The 13,972-nt window shown below is 32.6% G+C and overlaps 2 protein-coding genes across 3 annotated transcripts; both read right to left on the bottom strand.

Moving 5' to 3' along the window:
* Positions 1–172: 172 nt before the first annotated feature.
* LOC101259566 (non-specific phospholipase C2) lies at positions 173–5,053 on the bottom strand. Of its 2 annotated transcripts, none has more exons than XM_004228452.5 (5): positions 4,363–5,053; positions 3,317–3,647; positions 2,268–2,591; positions 1,101–1,280; positions 173–593 (listed from the first exon to the last, which is right to left on the bottom strand). In XM_004228452.5, exons 1-5 carry the CDS (start codon positions 4,819–4,821, stop codon positions 286–288), a joined length of 1,602 nt encoding a protein of 533 aa, XP_004228500.1. In that variant the 5' UTR covers positions 4,822–5,053; the 3' UTR covers positions 173–285. The 2 variants fall into 2 exon arrangements, with proteins under 2 accessions (XP_004228500.1, XP_069152442.1); XM_069296341.1 differs by having other exon boundaries at positions 173–781; positions 1,069–1,280; positions 4,363–5,011.
* A 3,106-nt stretch (positions 5,054–8,159) lies between these two features.
* On the bottom strand, positions 8,160–13,410 carry LOC101259869 (uncharacterized). The gene is made up of 3 exons (XM_004228453.4): positions 13,187–13,410; positions 8,637–9,280; positions 8,160–8,544 (listed from the first exon to the last, which is right to left on the bottom strand). Exons 2-3 carry the CDS (start codon positions 9,214–9,216, stop codon positions 8,402–8,404), a joined length of 723 nt encoding a protein of 240 aa, XP_004228501.1. The 5' UTR covers positions 9,217–9,280; positions 13,187–13,410; the 3' UTR covers positions 8,160–8,401.
* Positions 13,411–13,972: the final 562 nt, after the last annotated feature.

The raw sequence follows: 13,972 nt of genomic DNA, 5'->3' as shown, positions 1-13,972 counted from the left end.
TATAATTCCTTCTTCTTACATTTCATTTTCGATATATTATCAGATTTAAACATTTACTAACAAGTATCTGCCTCGAAAAACAAATTGCAGATGAATGGAGCCCTCTGAAACTCTTAGTCGCGTCACATCACAAAGAAAATGGATCAAACATAGACTATTTCCAGAACAGCAATGACCGAGCTCAAATAATTTCGATTATAATGCACCTTTGAACCATATAATTACATCATAATATGGCTTCAGTAATACCATATTTGTACATTATTTCATTTGATTACATATATGTTAAGGTTGCAAATTAGTAGATGATGATCTTGTAGTGAGTGAAGGCCTCATTTGTACAATTTGTTCTTCATCAACACCAATTTTCTTGGCAGCTAATCCAGCTTCAAAGAAGCGTTTAACCGCGTCTTCCATATAAGCTTTCCCTTCTCTTACAGTCATTCCTTTGCCTATCTTTTCTGGATAACTTGTTAGTAGATGATCTCCTTTTAGAACCGCGGCGAGTTGAACTAGTTCTTCCTGGAATTCACTTATGTTTTTATCTTCATTTGCTTCTCCCTTTCTTATCTTTGTTGGAGTTGGAAGTTTTTCTGTGGAGAGTGTACGCAAAGTTAGGTTGAACAAAGAACATAGACAATCAATAGTACTTCCCTCTGTTCCAATCAGTGGCGGAACCAGGAATTTGACAAAGGGTGTGCGAAACTAAGGGAAAAAGGATAAATATATCCCCGACTTATCATAAATGCTATGCAAATACACTTTAGGGATATTGGTGCCCCTGTCGTCTAAAAAATAGAGCATATATACCCTTTATACTAACAGGCATACACGTATCATAATCTTATCCACCGACCCGATATTAGATCGATGGATAAGATTGCGTCACGTGTCCCTATTTAGTCTGAGTGAAGGGCATATACACTCTAGTTTTTGGACGGCAGGGGCACCAACATCCCGAAAGTTTGACGGAAGGTATCTGCATACTATTTACGATAGTTCAGGGTGTCCTTTTTTCCCAAAATCTAAATGTATACTCGTAATAGCTAATATTTAACCTTGGTAGACTATATAATTTTCCGAGGAAGAGTGTGACTAACCAGGACAATCAGTTCTAGGCTCCTTTCTTATCTGTAGAATGTGTTCAAAAGTGCCAGCCCATGCATCTCTTTTAGTAAGAAATGGTGATGGCAAATCAAAGATCTTCTTCACTGTTGCTGGAATTGATGAATGTTCATATTCCGACGTCGGAAACGGAGAGCCATTAGGACCATGAACAACTGCAAAAAAGTAAAACAGTTTATCGTATTTTCAAATTTGAGTTAAATTTTTTGTGTAGCATCTCGCATTAGCAGAGTTCAGACAAGGATGGTGCCCTAAGAAAAAAGTTACTTGTGTTGGTTTTTAGTTATGTGTGTGACATAAGTCAAAGAAATTATTAATGTTTAGTTTTAAAATTTTAATTATGTGTGACATAAGTCAAAGAGATTATTAATGTCTCTATATTTCTTTTCTAACAAACTAATGAAAATTACAAAATAACTAATTGATTGATATATGTATACATATATATACACCAACTGTTACAACTATAAAGTAGTCATATTTCTCTTTAACTAACAATTATATATGTTTTCTATGTAATTTGATGATATTTCATATATATATATATATTCTTTAACAATGTTTTTCACTAGCTATAATAAATGTTGAAATAAATGATACTGTTATTAAAAGATATTATTTTTGATGGAAAAAAAAAAAAGATAAAGTGGAGACAACCAACAATATTGTCCTCTTTCTAGTGTGAAAATGACTACTTTTTGCACACATCTTTTTCCCAAATAATTCACTTATTTGTGTCTTCACATGTGAACATCACAAGAGGTAGGATGTAGGGACACATTGATTAACTTTGGATTTATTAAAAGTATATTTCACACACCATTAATAGAAGTTTTTTATTTTTTATTTTTTTGGGGTCCAAAACCATTAATAAAAGTTTGTGAAGTGTGTGACATGTTGACACATAAGATAAGCATTCATTTGTTGACAAAATGCTCCTAAATTTCATTATACTGAAAATAATTATCTCATACGATCACTTTGCAAAATAAAGAAAATATTAATTAATTTTTTTTTATAGTACCCTTTCAATTAAATTTTTTTAAAAAATATTCATATTTATTTATAAAATTTTGAAAAATAATTAATTAAATTCTAGTACTGAAAATAATAATATTTATATAGAATTGAAGTGATTGTACCTGTGCCCTTTTCGATCCAAGGAGAGATCATAATAGTAGGAACTCGAACTCCCAACCTATCGAACTCAAAGTTAAATGGTTCGGGTCCTATAATTCCATCCGGGCTAGGGACCCCGGTGACAGGTGTAGGGACGTGGTCGAAGAACCCACCGTGCTCATCGTAGGTAATGATGAAAAGGGTTTGGTTCCACTGTGGGCTTGCCCTTAGGGTTTCATATACCTCCTTTACGAACATTTGTCCCTGATAAACGTCGTGTGATGGATGATCATCGTTAGCGGGTATTAACTTTGAGTCCATGTATCGCTGCTCCACCACAACATATCCTGGTAATAGGGCCGCCACATTTTAGCTCATTTAATAGTTGATATTATTATTCTTACCAATATTTAGAAATGCATTTTCAAGGTGAGAATATTATTCATATTATGCAGAAAGACTGAAACTCTATATCCTTTAATGGAAAAATTACATGGTTAAGCAAACTTATACTACTTCTTACTCATCATAGTTATAGTTTGATATAATTACCACTCGCGACTAACATTATATATTAACTATGTGGGGTGACTTTGAGTTTGTATAATTAGTTACGTTTGTATATGTATAATTCGTTAAAATATACAAATAATATAATATACTATTATCTAATCGATATACATATATAATTCACCTCTCTCCCACTCTCTGCCCTCTCTCTCGCTCGCCTCTCTCCTCCCTCTCTCAATCTCTCTTGTCATATATGCAAATACATATGTATAATTTACGATTATCTAACCAATATACATATACAATTCATCTTTCTCCTACTCTCTGTCCTCTCTCTTCACTTCTCTCCTCTCTCTCCTAGTCTCACTCGCCTCTCTTCTCCCTATAACATGTAGCTACGAATTGTAATTATCAAACTAAAGCTGTGAAAAGTAATTAGACTATTTTTGAGTGACTATATGTGAAAGTTATCTATTTTAATCAATATTTTTAAACATATCTCGAAAAGAAAAAAAACGAAAATCATCACATAAATTAAAATACGAACTTCTAGCATTCATACCTGGTAGTTTTCCTGATTTAGCATCACTTTTGAATGTGAGATCATAAGGATGAAATTTTCCGATGTACTTAAGCTTTCTCAAATTCAGGTAAAACAGAGTCGCGGGAATATTCTGATAATAGATTCCAAAATTTACTCCGGCGTCGTCGAGATTCTCGAAAATCGTTCTCTGTGGGTAACCTTTAGCTAACAGCTCCGCGATGTTAGAGGTGGCGCCGTGAGATGTGCCGGAGTGAACGTAGAGTCGATTCGGCTGAGTCGACGCTGGCACCGACGCAAACCACCGGTCGAACACCGCAAATTCCGATACTAGAGTTTTATATACTGACACCTGAAACAACAACACCACTTAATAATTTTGACGTAATTCATTATCATGTGATCAGAAGATAACGAGTTTAATTCGTGCCTTTCATAAAAAAAAAAAGGCACATGCATTATAGAAGTTTTTCAAATATATAAACTTTTTAAAAAGATTTTATGTCCAAAATAACGATTTCATTTTTAAAATTTGAACTATACTATAAAATTAAAACGAAAAAAGTATTTAGTTAGTCATAGAAAACAATACAAAACAATTGTGTGATACATATTTGGTAAACAAATACAAAATATTTATTAACCCAAAAATTATACCGTTTATATATGATTAAAATAATATATATAACACAATAAATTTGGAATCTATTTTACCTAATTCAGACTGCGTCATTCACTAAAACAATACAATATAATATAATCATAAAAAAAGAAAGGAGTCATTTTAATTATTTGAGGATATAGAATAATTATTCGTAATTATACTTCCCTATAAATACTTCAAAAATTTAACAATTTATTCTATAATTTCGAATTTCGAACTTTTTAAACTTTAAAATAATTTCGAAATTAACCAATTTTTTTAAAAAAATTGTAGTAAGAGTAGTAGTGAACTATGCTACTCAAAAACTCTTCAAAAATATTACTGCATCGTATCGTATCGAATTCTCCGAAAATGCAGTCCGGTAAGTATATATTTTCGAAGAATTCGAGCAACGGATACTTACCATTTGAGGCTGAAAACCATTCATGACTTGTTCAGGCATATTAGTATCCATTGAAAGAGCTTGTTGAACAAATCCATTCATCGGAGCTAATTTTTTCGAACTTTGATTTGATCCGAAAATCTGTTCACGTATAGCTTGAAATGAATGTCCTGGATCAGGATCAACGTAATGTGATTGATCTCCGAAGAAAATTCGACGGGAATTCGGATCCGATGTCGAAATCGGATTCGATTCCGACCCATCGACGCCATTGATTTCTGGATTCATCTTCTTCATCCAACCTAACATATGGTCGAACGATCTGTTCTCCATTACCAAAACCACCACTGTTTTTATCGGACTGCTGCTGCTGCTACCAGCAGCAGTGCAGTTACGGTGGTGGTTTGATAGTAAAATTACGAGAATGAGTAGTCCGACGGCGACGGTGTTCGTCGCCGGCGATTTGGATTTGGGTGACATTTTGTGAGTGTGAATTTGGGGAATTTTGGAGTGTAAACAAAATATCTCACTATAAATAGTGTGGTATATGGATATAATATAGATGTAATATTTTTATAATTATTGGTGGGTCGTTAATTCATCAGTTTAGAAAAAAAAGAGGATAAAATTTGATTTTTGCTTTGAGTCGTTAGTTTAAAACGATCGATAAAGTTATTTACTCGATTTTTCCTTGGTTTGTTTGCTATGGATGGATCAAGATATGGTGTTGTTTGTCTATCGGGTTAAAGGCGTTGCTGGTGGATATGATAGCGATGTTCTGACTTTGAACGGTATTTAAAATTCAAAAAAAATGAAGGAAATTTTGATCAAGGAGGTAATTTTTTTTTATTTACTCCATTATAATTATTTGAAACACGTAGCGTATAGAATTGTGTTTTGAATGTAAGTCAATTTGAAAATGTTTAGTTTACATATATAAGAGGATGATTGTTGAAGGTCATATAAAGAGATTACTAAAAAAAAAAAAAATTCATCTGGTGTGAGACTTTTCAATATTTGACCTTACGTCTAGAGCTGAATAATTGATACGTGGGAAATTCAATACGAGCACCAAACATTAGCTAATAGAAACACTAATGAGCTATGTTCTAATATCATGTAAAGAAACGAAATAATTAAGTTAGTTTATGAGGTCGCAGGGACTATTCAAAATTATATAAAAGGACCACTTATATTTTATTATCTGACGTGAGTCTCCTCAACACGTAGATTGACTAAACTTGACAATATATATATATATATTAGGTCAATGTAGAGGAAATTAAAAGGGAGTGGTATGACCTAGTGATAATAATTAGGGAGATTCAAGTTTTTTCAGCAAAGGATGGGCATATGCATTTAAAAATGTGGCAATTCTAAAAATTATCTTCCTATGTCAAATTCAACAACAAAAAAACTATATTTTATACCAGAATTAATCGATAAGGTGCAGAAGATGAGATTACTGTTCTTTTAATTAGAAGTCTTCATATCAAATTACAAATATGAAAAGCTTTTCTGATAAAAAACATTTCTCTGAAATGAATCTTACGCGACATGAATCTGAATTAGTCGGGCTCCCAGTTAAAATTAGCATGTCTATTGTTATTGGGGAAAAGCTCACATGAATCTTTACATAGTGCACATGATGTCAATTCATTTTTTTGGGGTAATATAATGTTATTGTGACATCAAAGAGCATATGGAGGTTGCCATTGCTTGCATCTTACCAAAGAATGGAGAAATGGCATTTTTGCAAGTTTTATATTTAGAATAATATACTCTTTTGATGTGTTTGATCAAATTTTTGAAAGGTTAAACATATTTTATTTTTTTAAAAAAAATGAGTATTTTAAAAAAGAATTAGGTGTTTTGATCAAATTTTTTCATAGCAAATAAATGTTTTAAGGGAGTAGTAGAAGTTATTTTTCATAAATTAAAAAAAAACCCAAAGTATTATATTTTAGAAAAATACATATAGATTATTTGACCAAATTTTTTAGAGGTGAAAAGTAAGGGTGTGAATTGATCAGTTCGATTTGATTTTATGTATTATCGATTTGGTTTATCAGTTTTTAATTATGCTAAATCAATAAGATTTTCTTTATCGATTTGTCGGTTTTGATATTTAGCAGATTGATTTTCGATCTAATTAATAAAAAATACTTATAAAACAAATATATGGCTTCTCCAATAGTTTTATGTGAAAAAACAATAATGTAGCTTTACAACTTCTCATTATATAAAAAAAATGATATTAATTAAAATGAAAAGAAATATACAAGTGCAACACAAAAAGAAATTAAGAGGAATATGATTCTTACTTTTAAGTATCGACAATTTGTATGATGTGACTTTGTGAACTTAAAGTCACTTCAACGCTAAAAAGATAAAGACAATAACTAGTAAATAATAATGTGAGATTAATATTTAATACTTATGTACAAGTAAAGTAGTAAACTATTATAGTATTAATGAGTTATCAATTTATAACATAACATTTAAGCAATCAAAATCAAATCGATAATCCAACTATTTTTAAAAATAAAGTCATTAAAATAATTAATCCAATAATATAATAATAATAATAACAATAATAAATTAACAATACTTTTTTCAATTTAATCTATCGATCTTTTTTAACCGCCTATGTGTATTTTTTTTCTTTTAAATAAATCTATAATAGAGACAAGATTTATTACACAATCAAGAAGGGACAAAAACCACACATTTTTTTTTGTAATAATTCAAAAACTTATTAATCAAAATGCTTAAGAAAATATAAAGAAATTGTAGTCAAAGAAATAATATTTTCTCTCTTGGTATTTCATGTAGGATAGATTAGAATTATTTGGAATAAAAGAACTTCATTAAAATTTAAATACACATTTAAATTGTTAAAATATTGTATTAATTAAGATTTAAACTATTAAATAATTAAGATTATACTTGAATATATAAATTTTATTTTAATTAAAAAATTATAAATAATTAATACTTAAAATCAACAAAATATTTTTTAAAGATTATACTGTGGATTCGTGGAAGTGATACCAGTGATGATTGTAAAAGCCAATTATAAATAATATTTACTACGTGGAATGTGAGTAATAACTAGCGGTTATAATAGATGATAATGATAGTTAATGATGCCGGTGAATAACACTCTCTTTGTCCGAAATTGTTTGTTATCGAAAGTCAATTTAACTAATTTTCAAATGTAAATTAGATCACATTAATTCGATATTTTAAACAAAAAAATTAAATATTCTAAAACTATATGAAAAGTACTATAAATAACAATTTTTTATATATTAATATGATGAAAAATATATCTTAAAATATTAGTCAAATTTTTTATAATTTGACTCTAAAAATAAAAATTATGACAAATAATATCAGACAGAGGGATTAATAATGGTTATGATGGTGGTGATTGATAATTATTTTTGTAATGATGATTAACTTATGACTAATTATGATCAGTATTGATGATTATAAATTCAATAAAACTATATCATACCTACTATGTTTTTGGTTGTTTGAAAAAAGAGTTTAAAAAATACTTCAAATTTTAATCGAAATTATTGTTACGATATCAAGCTTTATAGAAGACATCCCTGAACTATTAAATAGCGTATTTTAAAGATACATATGTCTCCACGTGAACATCAAACATATTACATAACTACAAAAAATAACACTATCGTAACAGCAATTTCGATCAAAGTTTGAATATATTCCAGACTTTTATCCTAATTTTTTAATCTAGTATATGATTTGCCCACAAGTCTAATTTTTTCAAAAAAAAAAAACACTGGATCCAAACATTGTAAACTATAAAATAGCAAATAATTTACACTTGATCCAAAGTTTACTGATAATAATATACAAACAGTGGAATAACTGCACAACTAGTTATACCATAATGGAGTTCTACAGTTCCATTCATTTCCAATATCATATATACATCTATCTTATCTTAAGACATTATGGAAATAGACTTGCCAGAAATGTCTTGTTCTGCACCATAACGAAAGCGCGGGAATTGTTCACATACCTACTTCTGTAACCATACGAAACGATCTTTCAAGCATTTTGCAGGTTCCATGATACCGCCGAGCCATCCAAATCCAAAACACAGTTGCTTAGATTGTAAGGTAATGAGTTGTTGTCTGTAAGGTATCAATATGTTCCTAAGGCCTGCATTGAGAACAACTCGAGTTGCCAAATCAGTCATCGATAGTTGAGAACAACGTAGATACAGAATGGTTTTATGAAGCGGTTTATTGTACCTGATGTGCACATAGTCTTGTAAAGTAGAGCTACATGAGGATCTCCTCGCGTACTCATGTTTGGCTTCTCCAAGCACTCGAGGAATGCAAGGTCTGCTTTGAGAAGTTCAGCCTGATCATGAGAATCGTAGCCCATGTCGTGACAATAGCAGCAAAAATCCAACCAATCAATCGGTCTTCTGTCCCAAATTGGTGACCCTCCATCTTTTCCACTTGACCAGTTTGGTCCACAGTAATGACCATATCGAGGGAAAAGTTGAGAAAGAAAAGCTCGTGGACCTGTATGCCATGGAACTTTAGAAACATATGGTCTGAAGCGTATGGCTGACTTTCGAGCTAGAGAGTCTACACCTTCACGAGACGGACGTCGTTTCAGTTTCTTGTTGACAGTTGTTGGCATTTGAATATTACCCTCGGCTACTTTAGCCCAAGGAAGAAATGAAAACACAGTCCATTTCCAAAACTGAGCATTTTGTTTAGGTGTTTGCATTAGGGTGCTAGTAGATGCAACTGTTGATGCCATATCATTTGCAGAATGGGGTTTGAACCACGGGAAATTACCGAAAAATGAAAAATCCATTGCTAGATGATGGAAGCCACAGCCGATTACGCAACTTCAGCCACCAGAACTTGTACAAGAGGACCTATATCCACACATGATTGCATCAAATGCAGCGATAATTTTTAGTTACAATTTTCAAAAAGAAAGTGGGGTTTGGGAGGATAGAATGTATGCAAACCTTGCCCCTACCTTGTGGAGATATCGAGGCTGTTTCCAAGAGACCCCCCCCCCCCGGGCTCAAGTAACACGTAACAAAACAGTATAAGAGGTTCAAAAGACAAAAAAAAAATGAACCTGGTTGCTAATTACCAGCTATAATAACAAACTAGAAGACAATATATAGTCAACGAGTTGATAAAAAGGGGAGGTTGTTCCTGTTCATATGGAAAAGAGACCATGTTTTCGTCTTTCTTCCTTTTATCTCTTTGGTTGGAGAGTGAAGATTGTAACTATTTTAGTAACATATCATTTGTCTCCTTCTAGCAGACTAGTATAGAGAAGATTTTGCCATTGCGTTGACCAATGAGCATTAGATAACTAGTACAGTCCATTTCATCGTAGACAATTTATCTATATTGTGTGCATTAAAATCACACTATCATAGCATTAGCAGTTTTGCACACAGCACATATACAGAGTAAAAATATACCTTCCTGCGGAACAGAATACAACCGTTTAAATGTCAGTTTCTTCGGAAGAAGAGAGTGCACAAAATTAGGAGGTCAGAAACCGAGTTCAAATGACACCTAATTCATTGGCAATCAGTAACCAGTCAAAAAAAACAAGACCTGTAGGGGGGAGGAGGGGCACAGGCATAACGTGAGTAACCACCAGCGGATTTCAGCTCCGGAGAGATGGAGATTTTGCCTAAGTCATCTTTTCTAGGTAAGGTATAGAGAAATGTTAGCCTATGAAAGTTATTAACACGTGGGAGTGCGGATCTCACAAATATTCAAATCGCACATTCATGTAGAAAGGGATATAGGGGGTGTTTGGATAAGCTTTTTTAAGTGACTTTAAAAAAGTCAAAAGCCAAAAGTAGGTAGCTACCTACTTTTGACATTTGACTTTTTTTTTTTTTTACTTTTTAAGCCTAAAGTAAAGTGCTTTTAAGCACTTCGTGTCTTTGTCAAACACCTCTAAAAATTAAGAAGTGCTTAAAAGCCAAAAACACCTAAAAATAAGTCAATCCAAACACCCTCATAATCTTAGTAAGAAATGGGGCATTGTAGGGTAAGATCCCCACTACTTGGTCCCTGGTGATTTCTAAAGCTCGTCTCCCAGAGATTTTTCTGTTATGAAGAACAGTAAAATAGGGACACCAACTAGATGATTCTGTCTGCCAGGAAAGTAGGAAGATAAAAGATAATCTGGTCATCCTATAGAATAAATAACAAGATGTGTGGCAAAGAATATGAGATTAAAGCCAATAAGTTTAAGCTGGAACTTAGCAACAAAGTTACGCTGCCATCAGACTTTGGGAGGCCTTTACATGATCAAATAACTACTAGTTGGAGATATGCAAAAAGAAAAATAAATGTAGTCCTCATTCTAGGACACTGAGAAACTTCAAAGACTCATTTTTTTTTATTTTTTTCAATAACCGAGAAATCCGTCTATGACACGCCCTTTGGACCAATCACAGCGACTCGTCTTTTATTTCACACATTATTACACCATTTTCCATGTGGATGAGGAAAGATTAACTCAATAGCTATTCAGACGAATAGAGTCCCTCAAGAAATCCAATTCTTACATAGGCTTCTCTTCAACATTTCTCGCTATGTACATCTAGTGAGAAAATAATGTATTCGTAATGACTAATGAGAAGACTCAACATCTTGCTTTCACACTGTACATCTAGTGAGAAAACAATCCATCGTAATGAGAAGACCAAATTACTTTTTTTTTTCTCAACTACTTGCTTTTGCACTGTGAAGCTTATGCTACAAAGTAAGCAAATGATGTTCCCTCTGACTGGATGCATCTGATTATAGATAACGCAGTAGAATCTTCACCATCTCCATCTGGTTGATACATTTTTAGTGACATAAAGAAATATAAGAGTTATTGCTGTGAGACTTGATGCCTTCTCCTAGGTTAGGACTTCAACCTTCTTAAGAACTTACTTCTTGCTAGCGCTCTACGGAATTGATTCAATAACATGATCAAACCGCACGAGTTGTGTGGTACATGCATGTCACGAGTTTACGACTTTGAATCTCCCCCGTTCATTAGTGTGTATTTTAAGTGGACAATGATTAAGTGGAAGATCAATTATCCACCGAGTTTCAAATCTAGGTGCAACGATTTTCTTGGTTATTCAAGAAAAAAAAACATACTTCCTCACAAGTCAAATGACTAGACGATCAACTAGGCTTAAATCCCAAATTGCTTGGGATAGGAATATGAATACTCCATTTCTGTTCTACTTACAGGTAAAAGAGAATCCTCCATATCCATTCCACTTTGCTGCTTAAGTGGTTACATCTGATGTATTCACCTTTTACAGGATCATCACAATTAGGTTATTTATTATACTAGTACCGCAACCCTTATCTTTTATCCAGGCTTCTAACTGGCTATACTTTGAGAAATTTACACAAGTAGTACCACTACTTTTGGATTATCCGACATGCACGCGTCAACATTTTTGAAGAGTCCGAAAAGCATAGATAAACAACATAATTTTCTTCCGAATGGGTTCGGATTGGCTCCGCCTCTGAACTTAGCTTGAAGATGCTAGTACAGGACAAACAAAATTTGCCTATATGGGTCTTATGTTCTTATATTTCCATAATCTAAATTTGTTTAAGAAAAAAGGTTTCTTTTTTCCATTTCCCTCCTCCTCCTCTCCCAGTACTCACCGCCAATCAAGAATCAGTAAAACCCACATCCCAAAATAACATACAAATTCTATAACACAACACAAAAAAAGACATAAAAGTTGAATACCATCACTATAAAGACACAGAATTTGCAGTGAAACTGAATAATAAACCATAAAACAAGAAACTTCACAATTTTCATACCCAAAAGAAGGTTTCTTTTTACCATTTCCCTCCTCCTCCTCTTCTCCCAGTACCCACCGCCTCAACGCCAATCAAGAATCAGTATAAACCATATCCCAAAAACAACATACAAATTCAATAACACAACATAAAAGACACAAAAGTTGAATATCATTCACTATAAAGACACATAATTTGCAGAGAAACTGAATAGTAAACCATAAAACAAGAAACTTCACAATTTTAATACCCAAAAGAAGGTTATTTTTCCCATTTCCCTCCTCTTCCTCTTCTCCCAGTACCCACCGCCTCACCGCCAATCAAAAATCAGTAAAACCCACAACCCAAAAACAACATACAAATTCAATAACACAACATAAAAAACACAAAAGTTGAATACCATTTACTATGAAGACACATAATTTGCAGTGAAACTGAACAGTAAACCATAAAACAAGAAACTTCACAATTTTAATACCCAAAAGAAGGTGTCTTTTTCCCACTTCTCCTCCTCTCCTTCTTTTCCACTACTCACCGCCTCACCACCAATCAAAAATCAGTAAAACCCACATCCCAAAAACAACATACAAATTCAATAACACAACATAAAACTTGAATACCATTTACAATAAAGACACATAATCTGCAGTGAAACTGAACAGTAAACCATAAAAACAAGAAACTTTACAATTTTAGTACCCAAAAAAAAGGCTTTTTTTTGCATTTCTCTTCTTCTCCTTCTCTCCCACTACTCACCGCCCTCACCGCCAATAAAAAATCAGTAAAACCCACATCCCAAAAACAACACACAAATTCAATAACACAACATAAAAGACACAGAACTTGAATACCATTTACTGTAAAGACACATAATTTGCAGTGAAACTGAACAGTAAAACCATAAAGCAAGAAACTTTACAATATGAATACCCAAAAGAGGAATTTAAGGAAATCAAGAATCACAGAGAGAATAGTACCTATAAATCTTCATTGATTTAGCACAAAAATGAGTTCATCTGTACAGAGAGAAAAGGAAAAAAGGGGTTTTTGTTTTTGAGTATTTCTTTGGTTGGAATTTGTTGGCGTGATTATGGGAACATGTGACGCTCAGATGAGATTTTGAAGCTTCTACTTGTTTGACACTTGTTCTACCCAATGACTTTGTAAAGGAAAATTTTCATAAATACAATAATTTGACTTCTATTTACAAAATATAGCAAATAGTTTTGTACTCTCTTCCACCCTAATTACTCGTCTATTTTGACAAATCAACAAAAAATAATTTTTTAAGAGAAAAAGAATAAATATATCCGAACTATCGTAAATAGTATGCAGATACCTCCTCTGTCATACTTTCGGAACATAGTGTCTCTGTCGTCCAAAAATTAGAACATATATACCTTTATACTAACGGACATACACGTGTCATGGTTCTTATCCATTGATCCGACATCGGATCGATGAATAAGATTGTATCACATGTCACTATTTAATCTTCTGTTAGAGCGAAGGGCATATATACTCTAGTTTTTGAACGGCAAGGGCATCAATATCCCAAACGTATGACGGAGTATATCTGCATACCAATTATGATAGTTCAGGGATATGTTTGTCATTTTCTCTTTTTTTACCTATTATACCTAAATTAAATGACTAATTACTTTGAAAAATGTAAAACTTTTCATTCATTTCATAATTAATAGGGGTAAAATGGTAAACTCACTACGCCATTAATTATTTTCTAAATAGGTGTGTCAATTCAA

This window comes from Solanum lycopersicum, chromosome 1 (assembly GCF_036512215.1).
Source record: "Solanum lycopersicum chromosome 1, SLM_r2.1".
NCBI classification, from domain to species: Eukaryota; Viridiplantae; Streptophyta; class Magnoliopsida; order Solanales; family Solanaceae; genus Solanum; species Solanum lycopersicum.
The sequence above is the reverse complement of the archived record's forward strand: the minus strand, read 5'-3'. Positions and strand labels throughout refer to the sequence as shown.

Bases quoted from the DNA above. Each gene is read 5' to 3' on its own strand.
- LOC101259566 (XM_004228452.5), bottom strand. From the start codon at position 4,821: ATGTCACCCAAATCCAAATCGCCGGCGACGAACACCGTCGCCGTCGGA. The intron at 3,648-4,362 runs GTAAGTATCCGT...TTGTTGTTTCAG, and splicing joins ATGGTTTTCAGCCTCAAATG to GTGTCAGTATATAAAACTCT. The intron at 2,592-3,316 runs GTATGAATGCTA...CCCTATTACCAG, and splicing joins TAAATCAGGAAAACTACCAG to GATATGTTGTGGTGGAGCAG.
- LOC101259869 (XM_004228453.4), bottom strand. From the start codon at position 9,216: ATGGATTTTTCATTTTTCGGTAATTTCCCGTGGTTCAAACCCCATTCT. The intron at 8,545-8,636 runs GTACAATAAACC...TTCTCAATGCAG, and splicing joins CAAGACTATGTGCACATCAG to GCCTTAGGAACATATTGATA.